Below are 19,372 nucleotides of genomic sequence, written 5' to 3' on the forward strand. Positions count from 1 at the left end.
TTGCAACTGGTGGCCCTATCTCACCAAAATTGCCCAGTGCTGTCTGATAGCTGGTCCCTTACACAAACACACATTTATATCTACCAGTTCATCTCTCCGCTGTGTTCTTCGATACATTGTGATCCCCAGGTTGTTGACCTGAACAGATCTAAGGATGTGTCCCACACTTAAAAATACTCACCCCCTTAGACTGCTGAGGTTGTTGGCCACTTAGTGGTCGCAGACATGTCCCAGACAAGCCCCCAGATGCTGTGACTGACTAAACTGAGCCACACAGAAGCTGTAACTGGGAGATACAAGTCTTGGAAGAGGATTCAGAAAATGTCAAATCCTCTTCCAACACAATATTTTATACTTTTTAAACACAAAGATAACAATAAACAACTAACTGCAGTTTCATTGGTTATAATCACCTCCTTAATTCTGACATGTTGAATGTTGACAGGTAACTTTGCAGAATTACAATGGTAGCACATCCCAACTAGCAGAACCGCTTTGAATATTCAATACTGGTGGTTGGTCCAAAGATTTTTCAGCACAAACTCCAGACACCCAAAATATACCTCTTTTGTTACAATATTGAGGGATTTTTTTAATATTCCAAAATAAACTTTGTTCGTCATAAAAAAACAAACTATATACAACAATAAAACAGTGCGAACCTTTACATTTGTGTACGGATCAATCATTAGTGTTACCTTTTTTATAAAAAACCACAGCACTGATACCACTCATGTGGCTTCCTGGGGTGCTACCCCAATCTCATATTTACAATATTTAAGTACAATATTGAGGGATGGCTCGCTGAATATACAACTAGCCAGAATATTAAGTAACAAACTTGTCCTGAACTGCGCATTAAGTGACAGGGATAAACCTTTAACTATGTGTTAATACAGGAGGTGGCCACTTAATGCTTCCCTGATCTCATCCTGATGTTTTCAATGAGCATCAATTAACATGAACGTTCATCTATTGTCTTTCCCTGCATGGTATGGAATCAGAATATCCTACACCCAGTGATTGGTTTCAATAGCCTTAACATATCTGTTGAAGTTAAATTGTGAACGGGTTTTATTTCCTGAAAACTGGTTCTGCAGCCTCTCGTGTCCTCATTTTAATTAATGTATACCAACCATAATGTCTAACTCCAGAATAATCCCTAACAGACATAATGGATGAAGGGCCTGTCTCTGTGCCTAGTGGCTCTATGACACTATGCAAAAGATTCCAATGAAATAAGTTGTTGAGAAAACAGAAGGAAAGTCTGTGATGTGGTGAAAGCAGGAAAGGTTGAATATGATACGAATAAAGGACTATTTATAAATTATATGTAAAATTGGAGTAGCAGAATCATTACCTAAGTTTGTTAAATTCAACACTGAGTTTGGAAACCTGTGAATGTGTGCCCAACCAAAAGATGGCTTACTGCACCTTGAATTTGCATTAAGCTTCTTTTGAGTACTGGAGGATGGACAGGTCAGCTTAGAAATGGGATGAAGAACTAAAGCAAGAAGAAGGCTCAAGGTCACACTTGCAGACTGAATGAGGGTGCTCTGCATATGTCTCATAGGATTTGGTCCTGGTCTCTTCAGAACAGCAGAGACCATACAATGAAGAATGAATACAGAATGCTGAATAGAAAATATGTGCATGCAAGTCATGTTTCACTTGGAAAGAGTGCTTAGGGTCCCCGCCTCTGTAAAAGGAGGAAGTATAGAGGCAAAAGTGGCATATAATGATTTAATATTATAGAAAGGGAAGGAAGTATAGGGGCTAACAGAGAAGTGGACCAGGATAATACAAAGGGAAGGGTCCCTATAGAATGCCAAAATGGGAGGATGATTTTGGCGGTGCCATCATTCTAGAGATGACATTGGTTGTTTGTTGTTAGGCAGAAGGTTAGGACAAGAGAAACCCTGTTGTGCTTCTGGAGGGAAGGAAAGGTACGAAGCTAGAAGTACAGGACATGTGAGAATAGAAGCAACGGAGATGGAAAAACTACCAGATTTGTGTCCTGACAGGAAGTGAGGTGGGAAGATATAAGGTCAATGTAATTATGTCCAAAAGCAAAGCACTGCGGAAAATAACAGAGAAAATGCTGGAAATACTCAGCAAGCTTAAGTGGAGTTAATCTTTCATCAGAACTGTGGGAGTGGGATCAGAGCAGGGGTGTGCATGGAGTTGGAGGTGGGGCTATGACTTGGGGGTAAACAGCAGTGGCACGGGCCTCCAATAATCATTAAACATGTTCGGGATGTGCATGTATGAACTTAAGTGTACATTTTGTGCTGTAACCTGCCCTTTCAAAAGCTGGATTTCAGTCCCCCTGCTGACTGCAAAATCTGGGCCAACACACTAGTGCAGTAATGAAGTAGTGCTGATATGCACCTTTAGGGGAATGTTAAACTGACGCCCCAATCAGGTGAATATAAACAATCCTATGATAATCGGGAGAAAAACAAAATCAGGGAATTTCTATTTTTTTTTAACCTGATATTTGTCCTTCAATCAACATCACTAACACGGGTTATCTACTAATTACCATTCACACTGACGGCAAAAATGACAGGTTTCCCCCGAGAGAATGAATTTCATTTTCTACCCATGAAATGGGAGGAGAAGGGAGGCGTGTGCTGTCTGCAGATCTGTTGTCACTTTTACTCCACCCCAGAGTCTCAGCCGTTCGGATTCACTATAGCTGCCGGAGAGGAGGCGATGCGAAAGAGCCGGGTCCTGTTTCTATAGCGGGAGGCTTTAGTAGAATAGTGGGAGCAGGGGAGATAGCGGGGGAGGGGATGAAGAATAAATCGGGCGAAAGGGTGAATGGCCTGTTCCTTTTGCAAGTAGATATTATGAAGAGTAGAATTGAAAGGGATTTTGAATGATTGGTTCCCTGCACACACAGCTAGAACCAGACAGAGCGCTGGAAGAAATCGCCTTAGACTGTCAACTTGATGCACAACCTTCAGCGAAAAAGGCAATCTGCAGCCTCTTTTAAACACAAGATTTTTAACAAGCAGCACTTGCAGAGAGGAGGACAAAGATTTCAACTGACGCAGGTGAGATGCATGAATTTATTCCATTTAAATCCTGCCGGCTCCTGCTGCAAATAATTGTATGTGGGATAATTCTTCTAGAGCGGACCATTGCGTTTGTATTTATTAAATTGGGAAAGATTTATATTGTACCGGAACTCAGAGTCTGATTTATTGGTGGAAAAAAATCTCATCAAGCGGGGCTATCAAATTGCATTGCATCTGTGCATTTTCTGCTCGACCCTTCAACCAATTTCGTCATCCAGGCGGTCTGATGCCGGGGCCACAAATTGATGTTAATCCGGGAATCGTTCAGATGCTATCGAATGGATTTGTTTTGCCTCCTTTAAATGTTTAATGCCGCTGAACGCTATATATATTTTTAACCAGATAACGCTACCTGGGTCTCCAGCGGAGTGTAATTTGCGAGTTCGCGGAGATTTGCATTTGCAATGATTCTGCTAATTTGACTTTTTGCTTTGGAAATGCATTAAAATCGTGAACAGGAATTTGCACGAATTAATCGGGCATTTTTCCCTTCTTTTAAAGGCGCCAAGCCCACTACGCGAAGTATTGGATTTATAATCCATAGACATAGGTTGAAAAGAAGCAGCGTAAAATGGGCACCGTTTTGTCTCTGTCTCCCAGCTCGCGAAGATCGAGTTTATTTGAGGATGGTACCGATTCCAAGTCTTTGAGTCACTACCACGCCATTCAAAGTGCCAAAAACAATGGTCAGAAGGACAAGAACCTGAAGCGTCACTCCATGTTTATCCCTGCCTTGACTTGGAAGCGCCTGGTAGCCTCAACCAAGAAGAAAAGCTCCAGGAAATCCAACCCGAGTAACTACCACCACCAGAATGACGTGGTGCACCTCAACAGTGAAAACGTGAAGAAGTCTCTTTCCTGTGCCAATCTTTCCAGCTATGAACTCCAGGTACCCAGTGACCCTTTGAGCACCAAACAACTCTCTTCCATCAAGAAGGTCTCATCTCATAACAGTGGAGCAGGATCGCCCAAACGTGTTATAGTCCAGGCATCCACCAGTGAGTTGTTGAAGTGTCTGGGAGAGTTCCTCTGCCGGCGGTGCTACAGGGTCAAACACTTGTCCCCGACTGATCCTGTTCTTTGGTTGCGCAGTGTTGACCGCTCCCTATTGCTTCAAGGCTGGCAGGACCAGGCATTTGTCACGCCAGCCAATGTGGTCTTTGTCTACTTGCTTTGTAGAGATGTCATCGATGGGGACCAGGTGGCCACAGAGCATGACTTGCAAGCCACCCTCTTGACCTGCCTGTATCTGTCCTACTCCTACATGGGCAATGAGATCTCCTACCCGCTGAAACCTTTTTTGGTAGAGACTGCCAAGGATGCTTTTTGGGACCGGTGCCTTCGTATTATTAACACCATGAGTACCAAAATGCTGCAGATCAATGCTGATCCTCACTATTTCACACAGGTCTTTGCGGATTTGAAAAATGAAGGAAATCAAGATGACTTTAGCAGGATTTCTGTTACTTTAGATCGGTGACTGATGGAGGAAAAAAGGCCTCCGTACGAGATCTGCCAGAGAGTTGCTGGTATCGTTAAATAATTTAGAGTGTCCCTCCTACTGGTTTGCATAGGAAGCTTCTGTGATCTGTTAACGGTTGACATTGAAAATGTTAGACCTTTTTGCTTTTATCATTGTTTGTGAAAGGGAAAATGATTTTCATTTTCCTTTTTGTATCGTAAGAAAAGAGATGAAGTACAAAGGATTAAAATGGGTATCTGTGCAATGCTTTTCAAACTTTAGTATGGGGACCTAATGTAAATATTTGCCTAGGCATTCTGTGGATCTGCCCCTTTCAAGGGTTGATGATTGTTGGCATGGCCGATCCCTGTTTTCTAAAATAAGATCAAATGGAAACATTAAAATGATTGTACATCATTAAATGCAATTTTTACATAATGGAAATAGCATAACAAGGCACCCAATACAGAAAATTTACATAACTGGATTCACTAGAGACTTAAGAAGCTTGAGGGAAAACTATAATATTTTGGTAATGGCAGTCTCTCTTTAAACAGCCCTACTCAGTATTTATATTTTTTAGAAAATTGGCACATCACACTTTTCTGAAAATCTTTAAAATGGAAAGCTGCTATTTTATAGTGAGTATAATCTCTCAGTACTTAATGAGGTCATGGGCTGGCAGATGTAATATTTTATCCATCCTTTTGCACCTTCAGCCTTTGTGGATTTGGATCAATTTTCCTGTTTTCTCCTTCACCCTTGTACAGACCCACACATGCACACCCAATCTTCCCAAACCAACTGAATCAGTGAATCTGTTAGCAGTGAATCTCAGATAGACCTCTACCTATTCTGTAACCTGGGGAGGAGCAATACAGTTTCTTATCAAATGTATGCAAAGTGAAATCACTTCTTATGATCATCACTTACAGAATCCAAAGCATTTAACCACATGACATCCCACTTCCAATCCCTCCAGCCAGCCAAAGATCCTCGTTTCCCTCCTGTCTCCATTTTATTTTAATAACTTGATGGAGAGTAAATGCATTTTAAATGCTCCAATGGTTTTTCTTCCATGTTGCTGTAAAATGTCAGGAGATTTAATCCTTAATGCTTGAGCATTCAGCACAAACCTGAAAGGTTGGCAATCCAAAATGCTAACACCAGCTTTGGGTAAGGAAGATGAGGGATGGGGATCTCATCAGAGCCAAAAACTGGGAGCTTGTAAATAGCTTGATTGCCTGTTTTGATTATGGTGGGAAAATCCCTCCTACTATTAAAAGATTGAAGTGACATGCTTCTGAAACATTGAATGGTACATTCTAGTTATATCACTTGTCTAGTTTACAAAAAAAAAAGTCTGCATGAAGTTGCTTATGGGTTTTAATTTTTTTGGCCCACTGCACTGGTATTTTTTAATTCAAAGTTAGCAGAACTCCTGTGGAATTACTCAGGAGTAGTCCAGAGTTTCTGATATTTAGCTGGTATAATACATTTAACTAAGCCTGACCATTCTTTTAAAGCCAATGTTCACATAAATCCTGTGGAGAAATAGGTATCTCCAAGTCATCATAGCTGTTTAAGTTTTTGGCTCTTGTTCAAGAGAACCCAGTATCAGCTTTGAGGCAGTCGGCTTTCCTTTCTCTTTGTGATTCAAATGTAGCTAAATAAGATGGATGCATGTTAGATAGAAAAGTCTCCTCTAGTTTAAAGATAGCTGGATCCTCCCTATGCTTGCTTCCAACCAGAGATTTACAGCCTTTATCTGGAGGGTTTGGGAATAGGTAATTGGAACATCTTGGGGATTGCAATTAAGATGTTCATGCATGAAAAATAAAAGGGAAGCTACCTTTTGAAAGTTAATAACATCACAGGAAATCTTCTATGGCCCTTTGACCTTCCAAGAGATGTCACTTAGGCCAATGCTGCTAATAAATTTTGGAATATCCTATGTAAATATGATGCTACTGTGAATGTGAGCATTTGTATTGGAGATTTTTTTATTTAAATTGTTGTCAATGTAAACTAACTTAATCACCTTTCTCAAATCTCTTTTGCCAGTATTTGAGAATAGGTTATATTTGTCAGTGTTATTTAATTACTTTCTTCTCTACTGTGAGTTGGTAATGTTGCATGAACAGTTTTGAATTTTGAGACCTTCCACCTTGAATGTGTTTGCTCAGATTGACTGCCAGGAGATGTATTTTTGTTTTAAAACTTGCTCCTTTGCTTAAATTATTGCTTCATTTCTGAAAAGTTATGTTTAGAATATGTGTTCAAGATGGTTGGAGCTTGTAAACCAAAAAAAATGCATATGTCAATCTTGTTTGTTTACTTTCTGATTCTTTAAATAACCAGGTTGGCTGGAATTAAAAGAAGAAATTCATATGCTGAGATTCTGAAATAAAAACAGGAAGTTCAAAGCAAATCTATGAACATCTGAATGAGAATAAAGGTACCAATGTCTCAGGGGATCAGCTGGAATAAACTCTGAGCTTCAGATGTTTTCCAATGCAGCACATCTCCAGAGATGTATAGTTTTGTCAATGGAGGCTAAGGGGAGTTAGTGAAAGTATGTGCCAAATTTGTATTATCAAACGATTGCCGTATTTGTAAATCAGATGCTTACAGCAAAGGAATGACCCATTGTGCCTTTACCAGAGCATTTTAAGCCAATTTCATTGCCCTGATCTCCTGCCAGCAAAACACACACACACACACACACACACACACACACACACACACACACACACACACACACACACACACACCCCTTCACTTTATTTAATCAATTTATCCTTCAATAATTAACTATCCAATACAACCACAAATGTCCACACAGTTCCAATCTCAATCACTTTCACAGCCCTCCATGAAAAGGTTTCTTCTACTCTATTCTAAATCTCTCATGTTTGGTCTTATAGTTGTGGCTTTTGTGGACCCTAGCCCTTCAACTACATATGTGTTCTGCTACCATCTCACTTGGGAAGGTCCAGACCTCCTCCAAGTCATGAAATAAGATGTTATTTGTCTCTTAATAGGTAGAATGCCCCCTTTTTAAACTTCTTAGAAAGCAAGAAATTCTCTCAGAACTGTGTAATCATTTTCCTTCCCTTAACCAATGCCACATACAAAAGAAAGGTAGTATTTGTCTTGTTGCTGGTTTTATTGCTGGCTCAACAATTTCACTGCTAAACTTTTAAAGCATGTTGTTGAAATGCAAGAAAACCTTATTATCAATGCAAGTATTTGTGGGGTCATTTATTGACGCTGACTTCTTGCTGGTGGTCCCCAAAGAGTGATCCCTAGTCTAATCCCAAAATAAAATTAGAGGATTTGTTAATCTAAATCAATAGAATGAAGTTTTGCTTTTGCCTAAAGGAAAATATGGGAAACTTCCTTGGTATCTTTCTTGATCCAATGTCATGATATTGTCAGAAGCTATTTGTATATTTAATTAGATTTTTGATAAACATCTGCTAAAATTGCAGCAGCAATGGGGAGGAAGTTGAAGGAATTTCACCCATTATGGGTTCATTTAGCAAGTGTCTTTGGGGAACACAAACATGAGAACATCTAGCTCCCTTGACCCTATTCTGCCAGTCAGAAACTTTGCTCCACATTTCTTTCTGCTCTTGCCCAACAACAAGCATCCTCTCCATTTAATTTTGAAAACTTCTACTGATGTGGTCCAAGTTTGCTTAAGATTTACTAGTAACATAAAACCAGAAGAAGAATACTTTTAAATAATGTCATTTCCTCTGTAACCAAAGTACATTCAAAAAAATCTGTGCATGGCGTACCTATCACTCAAAGAATACAGGTGGCTAGATAATGGGCAATGTTAGTGTAGACATTTTATTAGGTCAATAGTTCATAGGTTTTCTGGGTTAGCAGTCCTAAGTTTATAGTCTTAGCATAGTGATTGAGAATTTGAATACAGTGGATTTTCAGATGTCTGGAAATAATTTTTAAAAAAAACTGTTGTCTGTGAAAGTGACCTTAAAGCTGTTGTGTTTTCATTTTTTTTTTAAAAATGCCCAACTGAAGCCCTTGCCTAGTCTAGCTTGTATATGGCATTGATCCCACACCAAAGTGGTTGGCCAGGAATGCCACTCAGTTGTATAAAATTGCTCAGGAGTTGACCCAATTTGGGTAACTGTTATTATTCATTTCTGTGATCTGGGCAAGACCAGAATTTCTTGCCCATCCCTAATTGCTCTTGAGAAGGGGGTAGTGAGCTGCCACTTTCAACAACTGCAGTCCTAATGAAGGTACACTCACTGTGCTGTTGGGTATTGAGTTCCAGAATTTAGCCCCTGTGATAATGAACAATAAATACTAGCCATACAAGCTACTTTGTGATTAAAATATGTATTTTTAAAGAAGTTGCTTTGCACACTCTACTTGGACCTGAGTTTAATATATCCTGGGTTTTAGGTTGGGGAAAAATGGAGGCCTCCTTTCAAAGTACAGTTAGCAGTTTGAATGAACCAATTTAAGTTACAGCATTCAAAAGATACCTTAAGCACAACACAGATATGAAATTTTTATCAAGGCCTGTGACAGATCTTATCTCAATACATGCATTTGTCCCATTCATGTGCAATCCTATGGGCTGGTATGCAAATAATAACAGCAGAGGTGGAGGTGTATAGTGCATATGTTCATGGTTCAGCTATGAAGTTTGATGATTCATTCTACCCTCCATTGTAACATTTTAGTTAAAAAGTTTTGCAGTTTTCTTTTACAGGATTGGGCAGCCCTATTTTTGTATTAAGTATGGAGGTTAATCTTAAAGTCTGTGGCCAGTGTAGGTGAATAAACTGTGAAGCTTTCATTGTTAACAAGTGAAAAATTCTTTGTTCTAATCCACTGTCACTGTGGAATTGGAACGTTCCACCTCAGCCTGTGAAACATTTGGCTCTTCATCCTTCTCTCTGTTCTGTTAATATTCATTTCTCCTCCCCCTATCCTAAGAGTGCAGATAAATCTACTTGCAGTTTCACATGTGCTGGCTGCCCCTTTGGTAGCTTGTTCAAGTGGCTATTTTTTGTCCACATCCTTAAGCAGTGAGCAGTGGCAGGTTGTTCCATTGCAACCAGGACTACAATATTATTCACACAATTTCAGAAATGGAACCTGGAACGTGAACATAAGAATGCAAGAAAACAGGGGTGCATGTAAGCTACCAGCCCCCTCAAGCCTGGCTCACCATTCAATATGATCATGGCCTCAGCTCCTGTGCCAGTTTCTCATAATCCTTGATCTTTCAAAGAGTTATCTATCTTCACCTTAAATAAATCTAATGATCTGGTCTCTGCCACCTCTGGGGCAAAAAATTCTAGAGATTCACTACCCTCTGAGAAAAATTTCTATGCACCTCAGTATTATTTTAGCATGAACGGGCCATTAATCCCCTGGAGTTTATTCTCCCATTGAAGTGGATCGTAATGAATCTGCATCTTCTCTCCATTTACCTACGATGGCGTTTTAGCCCTTGGTATCCTCCCAGCAATTATCTGTTAGCGTCGATGTTGAAGGTTCCAAATTTTTTTACCATTGACTATTCTGGGGGAGAGAGTTTGGACATGTTTCCTTACAACATAGAATAAGACCATTCAGTCCATCAAGTCTATGTCGGCTATCAGAGCAATTCCATTATTCCCATTCCTCCATTCATTTCTTGGGAACTTTTCACAGATACCCATCAACACCCCTAGATTCTACCACTCATCTACATACAAGCTGTAATTTACAGTAACCAATTAATCTACCAAGCTGTATGTCTTTGAGATGTGGGAGGAAACTGGAGCATCTGGGGATATCTACGCTCTCACAACATGCAAATTCTACATAGATAGCAAAGTACGTTGGGATCGAACCCGGGTCGTTCGAGGTGTGAGGCAGCAGTGTTACATCCTGCACCACCCTGTGGACTCTTGCATATCAATTGGGGGTAGAAATCTTGGGTTAACTTATTTAGTTCATGATAGCTGAGGGACAGAAGAGGAGTCTGGCAAAGAATTGCCAACCTGCCATAGATTGAATCTACACCTTGCAACAAAAAAAAGTATTTAGTTCTCTGTTGCTCATCTGAGTGCACTTTTTTAGAGTTTCACATTATTACTTAATTGAAGGCAGTCAATCCAGCTGCACCTTGACAAAAGGAGTTATACTAGCCACATAAAAAGGAATCATTGAATGACATAGCACCTTCCATTCATCGTGCTTGTGCTAGATCTTTAAAACTGTCCAATCAGACACATTTCTCCCTCTGAATCTTTGGAATTCTCCAGCCTGGAAGATTATGGAGGTCAGTCAATGGGAGTATTTACTGAAGAAGTATATACACTTCTGAAAGGTCAGGGAGCTGAGAGCAATGGGAATTGGCATTAAAGAGGAGACAAGGCTTGAGGCAGATCAATCGTGATCATATTAAATGGTGAGGCAGACTTGAGGGGCTGAGTAGCCTATTTATGTTTATCATTGGAAATTTTCAAGTGTTTACATCTAATTCCCTTCTGAAGATCATTTGCTTCCACCACCCTTTCAGACAGTGCTCCAGATCACAAGAAGTTGCTATGAAAATAAGTTTTTCCTTCTCTCACTTCTGATTCTATTTGCCTATCTTAAAACTGTATCCTCACAAGAACAAGATGTGAGGAACAATTACAAAAATTTGGATTGATTTTCTGGAATTAATAGATTAAAGAACAAGTTGTTTGGTTTCAAAGATATTAAGAGGGACGAAGGGGATGAAGCTGTTTCCACTGGTGCGGAATCTAGGACCAAGGGCATGGTCTGAAGGTTGGAACCAGCCTTTTGGGAGTAAAGTTATAAAACATTCTCTTCTGCAAATGGCATTTGAAGCTAGGCCAATTGTTAATTTTGTCTAAAATCTTGTGTTGATCAAAAGTTTCAGGGAAAATGGTGGAAAAGTTAGGTGGATGGATTGAGGCTACAGAACATGCCTAAGGAGCTAAATAGTTCTCTACTATTTCCTCGGTTTTGATCGAGTATCGAATATACAAATATTTATTGAATTTAATTTATAATCTGTGAAGATAGGATTAGAACTAATGAACAGAGTTGCTAGACCAATAATATAACAATGACATTACCAAATCCTTCTTTGCCCTATTATTGGTGACTGTGAGCTACATTCTGAAATTCATTCCCTAAACCCTCCTGCTTCGCCAATCCCTTTCTTTCTTTTAGACCTTATTTAAAGCTTCGTCTAATCCTAATGCTAAGCCTGCCGAATATGCAGTTCTTTGTTCCACATCTACTTTTTGTTAGATTACCACTTTTATGAAGCCCCTTTGGGAATTTTCCATGCCATGTTTAAGGTGCCATATAAATGCAATTGTGCAAAATTTGAAATGTAGCCATGATCCTTAATGCATGTCTAATCCTATCAGTATTTAGAACTGAAATATGGTCAAATGGGGATTGAGAGGTGGAGACAAAATAGAACTCACAATTGTATATTTTCCATGCTTGAGATCTCTACTGAGAAGAGAAAGACCAGATAAATTCCAGGCCTGCGATTACGAACTGTTACAACATATAGTTTGATGTACATGTGACTAATAAAGATATCTTATCTTATGTGTGAGTTATATCAGCTTTGTGGAACTGGACAACAGGCTGTCTTGGCCCAAAGGACTTTTCTGCTCCCGTATCAGCAGTCAGATTCTTCACCATTCATGTCCTTCTCTGAGAAAGCTGAAGAAGCTTAAGGAGGCCCTGTGCTGCTACCTACCGATACATTGTAAGCATTCTTGGAGCTTGTTTTCATGTTTTAAAATTCAACAATTAAATAAATATAAGTAACTGATATGAAGAGTAATGTGCTGTGGCTGTCTGTGATGCAGAATTGCAATCCACAGAGAGGCTGCCTTAATGGTGTTGACATAAAATCCGAACACTGTGGCTGAATGTGATGAAAAATGTTTTGTAGTCCATGAGCTGTAGTTTTAATAACTGTTTGTTTAAATAATTTTGTACTTAATGAATAAAATGAAAACTTCATAAAATGAAAAATGCACAATTTTGTCTACTTGTCTTTTTTTCAAAGGCCATTTTCTGCCACACTGCTGCTCCTGTTCTCAATTCAAGAAACATCCGGTCATCTGATTTGTATTCCTTCTCACACAAATAGCTTATAATCTTGTTACTCACCTTGCTCTGCTCTTCCACCTATGACTCCATCTCTCTAGCACACCTGGTTACACAGGTAGACGGGGTGATGAAGAAGGTGTATGGCACTCTTACCCTTTTTGGTACTGGTATTGGTTTATTATTGTCACTTGTACCGAGGTACAGTGAAAAACTTGTCTTGCATATCATTCGTACAGATCAATTTATTACAGAGTGCGTTGAGGTAGTACAGGGTAAAAACAATAACAGAATACAGAGTAAAGTGTCACAGCTACAAGGAAGTGCATTGCAGGTAGACAATTAAAACTGTACAAGATGTTGGTGAGACCGCACTTTGAGTATTGTTTCCAGTTCCGGTTACCATACGATACAAAGGAGGTGATTAAACTAGAAAGGGTGCAGAAAAGATTCACAAGGATGTTGCTGGAACTGGAGGGCTTGAGTTATAAGGAATGACTAGAAAGGCTGGGTCTGTTTTCCCTGGAGGGAAGGGGCTGAGGGGTGACCTTATTGAGGTTTATAAAATCATGAAAGGCATGGATAAGGTGGATGATTCCAGTCTTTTTCCCAGGGTAGGGGAGTCTTAAACTAAAGGGCATAGGTTTAAGGTGAGAGGGGAAAGATTTAAAGAGGACCTGAGGGGCAGGTTTTCCACACATAGGGTAGTGGGTATATGGAACGAGCTGCTAGTGGAAGTGGTAGAGGTGGATACAATTATAACATAGAGACAGGTTCATGGATAGGAAAAGTTTAAAGTTTAGCTTGAGTTAAATGCAGGCAAATGGGACCAGCTCAGAAAGGCACCTTGGTCGGCATGGATGAGTTGGGCTGAATGGCCCGTTTCCATGCTGTATAACTCCATAACTCTGACCCTATTTAGCTTGCAGCCTAGAAGGACTGTTCTGTGCAAGTTAATGATTTCTTTGTAGTGTGTAATGAAGGACCATTTTGTGCAATGATCTTACACTGGTCCATTTTAGAAATGATATTTTTAATTCTTCTGGATACAGATAGAGAATGCAAATCCAAGATAGGTTGTGCTGTTCCAACAGTGGTGACTGCATGCTACACCTGCTGTACTTGACTCTTATTAACAAGTTTCATTGTGGTGCCAAAGGTGTTTTCCTATAAAACTGGATAATTTTACATTTCCCCATACCGAACTCCATCTGCTTCTTCTTCGATCATTCACCTAAGCTGCCCATATCCCTTTGCAGCTTATCCGCATTCTTCTTGTTGTTTACTTTCCTGTCCTAGCTTTGTATTATCAAACTTGGGTGCATCTCCAGTTACAACTTGCCAACCCACAACTACCATATTTCCATATGACATAGAAGGAGGCCATTTTTGGCACTCAAGTATATGCCAGCACACAGAGTAACCCTATTCACAGAGTGATTGTTCCTGTAACCTTATCTCCCCTCAGATTTTACCACTCACCTACAAACTAGGGGCAATTTACTGTGACCAACTAACCTACCAACCCAGATCTTTGGAGTGTGTGAGGAAACCAGGGGAAACCCATACATCATGGAGAATGTACAATCTCCTCATAGACACCACTGGAGGTCAGGATTGAACCCAGTCACTGGAGCTGTGAGGCTGCAGCTCTACTAGCTGTGCCATTGTACCCTCCATATATTCATTTATCCAATTTCTCTTTGTTAACCAGTTCTCAATCTATGCTAATATATTACCAACAACCCCAAAAGGCTTGATTTGGAGAACAAATGATCTGCTAGCATTCCCTGCTAGAGAGTGGTGGTACTTAAGGAGTCATTGACCCAGAAACCTGCCCACATAACATTTCCAGTATTAACATGTTTTGAAAAGCTCCAAAAAGATCACAAGATTCATGAGCACCTGCTTGAAAACAGAACTATACAGCTCCCTTGCAACTCAGTATCAAGAACTGTTAACTTTATCAAACAACTAGCATGTATCCTCACATATGTGATCTCTGACTGTAGTTGCACAACATTACAGGCAGCAGTCTTCCAGCTGAGATGGAATGAAGGCATGCTCTGATGATGGGAGGGTGTGGTAGAGACTTCCCAGGGAGACCGAGGAACTTGCACAGTGAGTATAGGAGGCATCCTCCTTATGCAAAGTCACTTCTAACAAGTTGCCAGGAAGGTGTGTGTCAGAGAATGAGTGCCTTCCTTGAATGCCTGTATGTTGGTGAATCCAGCAGGGTGAGCAAATGCCAGCTCTGAATACTGAAGGTTTCTTGCCACGATAATTGAGATCTTTTTGGCCTCTATAATACAGCAGTCAACAGTAAAGTGCCATATGTGGTATACATCAGTAGAGAGAGTAGGAAGGAGACTAAGTCAAATTTTCGAAAAGTGGGGGTGACCTTGCTTTTGAGAGCAATGGAGGCCCTTGGGTGAGGATGTACCGGAGGTTTTCTGAGATTGCAGATGTGAGTGAGGATTGCTTTGTGGAAGGGTAGCCCACAGAAGTGTTGGTATCACAGTGGGCCACCCATGAAGCATAAGTAGATGAGGTGACACGGGAGACTGCAGATGCTGGGATCTGGAGCAACCTACAAAGTACTGGAGGAACTCAGCAGGTCAGGCAGCATCTATGGACGGAAATGGACAGTCGATGATTCGGGTCGAGACCCTTCATCTGGGCACCCTCGACTCTCCATTTCCCTCCATAGAAGCTGCCTGACCTGCTGAGTTCTCCTAGTGCTTTGTAGGTAGATAAGGTGTGAGGTTTTGTCAGATATCTTTCTCCAGTACTTTAACTCACTTCTCTATTTATTTCAGGATTTCTTCTGGTATTTAAAGCTACTAAACTTTGAGGGGTACCTACTGGATCCCATTTTGGGTCAGGTTACCTCAAGTGTGCAGCACTCTGCAGGAGAAATGCAATTGCTTCATTAAATAACACTCCAGTGGAACCTTTAGAATTAGTAAAAGCCAGATCTTCTGCAAGTTAACAGCATTAGTTGTTATTTCTACTAAAATGGTTAATAAACTGACTAGATTTGAATTTGTAGTGCTACAGAACTGTTGACTTTACTTAGACACCAGAGAAGCACCAGAGAACAAGAGAATCTTACATCAAAAAGGCCACCCTATATTAATGACTGGTGTTGACCTCCCAGAAATATGATCCAACTTGCTCAACATTATATTAAAGTGATTTTTATCTGTGCAACACCCTGTTTTCCAGCATTGTTCAGATGAATTTCAAGTCATTGTTCTTCAAGGTAGTTTGTGATTATATTAAAGTAACTGTGTCTTATAAGGCAGGTGAAGGAGATTATGGGCAGTGGCCTGTGAAGATGGACAAAGTAAGTGCTGAAAAGAGACAGCACAATTTTTATTTCGACCACAACCCTTCCTCAAGAACTCAGACAAAGAATCTCAGGAATGGTACAGGTTTGAGAACCAAATATTAACAGAGAAAGGTGATATGCTGTTTTGAGATGAAGGCAAAACAATTTCACACACCCAATGTCTCTAGCAAGTGCTAATTACTTGCTGTTGACTGGCTCCAGTGTAGTGAGAAGGGAACTGGTTGAGAAGAATAGGCTTGGCGAGGAGGAGAGAGGCGATGCTGGGATGATGCATGACTCTGCTCTGTTCCTGCATCAGCTCTGAGCTAATTATAGGTCTACACTGCAGCACTAGTCATAAATATTTTGAGTAACTGAAACCAACAGTGTGCATCATTTAATTGTAAATGGCGTTCTTGTTATTTGAGATATTTCTAGAGGAACAGCAAAATGCAGAAAGAGCCACTGACAATTTTATTTCTTTCACTTTATCCTTTATTCTCTCCTCACTCATTTTTTTTGTCTTCATTTCTCTGCTAAATCTTTCTACCCCTCCCCCACAGCTGTCCCCCCCTTTCCTTTCTTCTTTCCATTTGCAGTGCTGAGAGAATACTGGATAGAAGGAGGTATCTCTCATTAAATCCTTGCCCGAACTGCAAGGGTTAAAAAGTTCTGACGGCACCTTTTACAGAACAGTATTAGCCTTGCTATTTATTCCTCACCAACACCACCATAAACACATTGACTAACCACTTGTCTCATTTGTAATGTGGGAAACATCTGCGGCAAAATTCATCATCCTGTGAATGAGTGACGGGGTGCTTCATAACAGTAAGTCTGTTGCTTCTTTTCTTCTTTCCCTCCCTCCTTTGCTTTCCCTCCCTCTATTTCTCTTTCCCTTCCTTCCTCTCTCATTCTTTTTGCTTTTCTGCTTTTACCGCTTGAACTTTCTCCGTTCCCCTTCTTCAGTTTTCTTTCCTCTCTGCCTTCCCTCTTGATTTTCTCTTCCCTCCTACAATCTGCTTTGTCGCTTTGCTCTCTCTCTCTCCTTGCCTTTCTTTTTTTCTCTCAGTGCTTATCTCCTTTGTCTCTTCTTTCTCTGTCCTCCCCCTCTCCTTTATTATTTTGGCAACTAATTCTTGCTTCACTCTTCCCTTCTCACCTTTTTCTTAAATCTTTGCTCCCCGTCATATTCCCTTACAACATGAAAGGAGGCCATTTGGCCCATTAAGTATCTGCTACTCTCAGATCAATCCTTCGATCCCATTCTCCTAGTGATTTCCCTGTTATATATTCTTTCTCACATGCCCATCAACTCCACCCTAATTCTCCTACCATCTGCGTTAATTAATAGGAGACAATTAACCTATCCACCAGCATGTCCAATGACATTTGGACAGGTACATGGATAGGAAAGGCTTAGAGGGATATAGGCCAGATGAGGGCAAATGGGACTAGCTTAGATGGGCATCTTGGTCAGCATGGATGAGTTGGGCCAAAGGGCCTGTTTCTGTGCTGTGTTACTCTATGACTCTATGCCTTTGGCCTATGGGAGGAAACTGGAGCACCAGTGGGAAACCAATGCAGCCAGAGACAAAACATGCAAACCCCACACAAACAGCACTGGAAGTCTCGGTTGAACCTACGTTGCCAGAGTTCTGAGGCAGCAGCACTCTGGTGCTGTCCTTTACCAGCTGCTTTCCTCTACTTGTCTTTTCAGCTCTGGCTTTTCTCTTCATTCTCCCACTCCATAATCTGTCTGCTTCCTCTCCCTCGTGACTTCTTGCCTCTGCTGTCTGTAAGCCACCCTTTTCTTTCTTAGAACATAGGACAGTACAGCACAGGAACAGGCCCTTCGGCCCATGATGTTGTGCTGAACTAATTAAGCTAATGACATCTATTCCCTTCTGCTTGCACATGGTCCACATCCCTCCATTCTCTGCACATTCATGTGCCTATCTAGGAGCCTCTTAAATATCCCTATTGTATCTGCCTCCACCATCACCACTGGTAGCGCATTCCAGGTACCAACTACTCTCTGTGTAAATAAAACTTGCCCCACATATCTCCTTTGAGCATTCCCTCTCTCATCTTACATGCGTACTCTCTAGTATTAGACTTTTAGTCCTGGGAAGAAGATACCTATGCCTCTCATAATTTTATATACTATCAGCCTTCGCCACTCCAGAGAAAACAACCCAAGTTTATCCAACCTCTCCTTATAGCACTTTCCCTCTAATCCAGGTAGCATCCTGGTAAACCTCTTCTCTACACATCTTTCTTTTTCTCCCTCACAACTTATCGCTGCAAGTCAAACTAGCAATCAGTCAGTTAGCAGAGTACACATTAGTCATACATCCACTCTTCTATGATTGGAGGGAGCTGTACAATTTGGTGCAAGACTATCTCAGTTTTGAATAAAAAGCCCTGGAAACCATGACATTTCATTTATTGTAATTTGTACTATCATATGAACAGCCACACACATCACAACCTATCACTTGGAAGTTGGCTTCTCGTATAATTGCTGTTTATTTATACTCCATTTGTTAATGACACTGAGTTATACAGGGATGAAGAGCTTCAAGTATAATTTCATCCATCAATTACAACATCATTTAAAATGATGTGAAATACTTTGGAATATCCAAGGGACATGGTAAAGTATTTGAAGTGAGAAGTTGTCATCAATAAATGTGACGATGAAATCATTGGGTTATTGTAGAAACTTATTGGTTCAGGAATGCACTTTACCAGATATAGCACTACAGGGAAAAGTTGTGTTAAAGAGCAAGAAAGGAGAAGGAAGGAACATGGCTCCAGTCCTACATAAATTTTGTTGAACTTGAACTGCTTTTTGACTGACCCCGATTGCATCAGATCAGTGCAGTTTATAAGAGTCCAACACTTTTTCAGGAGAATAGGAAAGGACAATAGACATTGCCTTGCTAGTGATGTTGATATTCTGAAATTAAGTTCATAAAAATCTTCAGTATCCTTTTCATTGCGTTCTAATAATAATGTTAATTTGTATTTATAAATCCTCAAAGAAAGAACTAGAGAGAAGTTTCTGCCATGCAGCCAAGCCTGCACTTGTACCTCTAGCTCCCAATGAAATGCACTGCTAGGAAGCACTCCTATGGCAGAATTGTCCCCTGGGTTGAAACTATTAGGCCCTTCCTCCTAAATGCAGAGTGCTCCACAGGTATAGTGCTCTGGTTGGGCATTCAAAGAGAGACATCTGTGCCTGCCAGTTTTACATGTGTTATTAGCAGAATTCCTTCAGTGCTATTTATGATGCATTGAAGACTAACTTTTGTCACTATTTGGAAGTAGGGATAAAACTATACATTTCTAGTAATA

The 19,372-nt window shown here is 40.4% G+C and overlaps 1 protein-coding gene across 1 annotated transcript; it reads left to right on the forward strand.

Moving 5' to 3' along the window:
• Positions 1-2,614: 2,614 nt before the first annotated feature.
• On the forward strand, positions 2,615-6,979 carry LOC127574331 (cyclin-dependent kinase 5 activator 1-like). The gene is made up of 2 exons (XM_052023256.1): positions 2,615-3,062; positions 3,588-6,979. The coding sequence occupies exon 2, from the start codon at positions 3,658-3,660 to the stop codon at positions 4,564-4,566; it is 909 nt and encodes a 302-aa protein (XP_051879216.1). The 5' UTR covers positions 2,615-3,062; positions 3,588-3,657; the 3' UTR covers positions 4,567-6,979.
• The last annotated feature ends 12,393 nt before the right edge of the window (positions 6,980-19,372 follow it).

This window comes from Pristis pectinata, chromosome 9 (assembly GCF_009764475.1).
Source record: "Pristis pectinata isolate sPriPec2 chromosome 9, sPriPec2.1.pri, whole genome shotgun sequence".
In the NCBI taxonomy this organism is placed as follows: domain Eukaryota; kingdom Metazoa; phylum Chordata; class Chondrichthyes; order Rhinopristiformes; family Pristidae; genus Pristis; species Pristis pectinata.

Bases quoted from the DNA above. Each gene is read 5' to 3' on its own strand.
- LOC127574331 (XM_052023256.1), top strand. From the start codon at position 3,658: ATGGGCACCGTTTTGTCTCTGTCTCCCAGCTCGCGAAGATCGAGTTTA.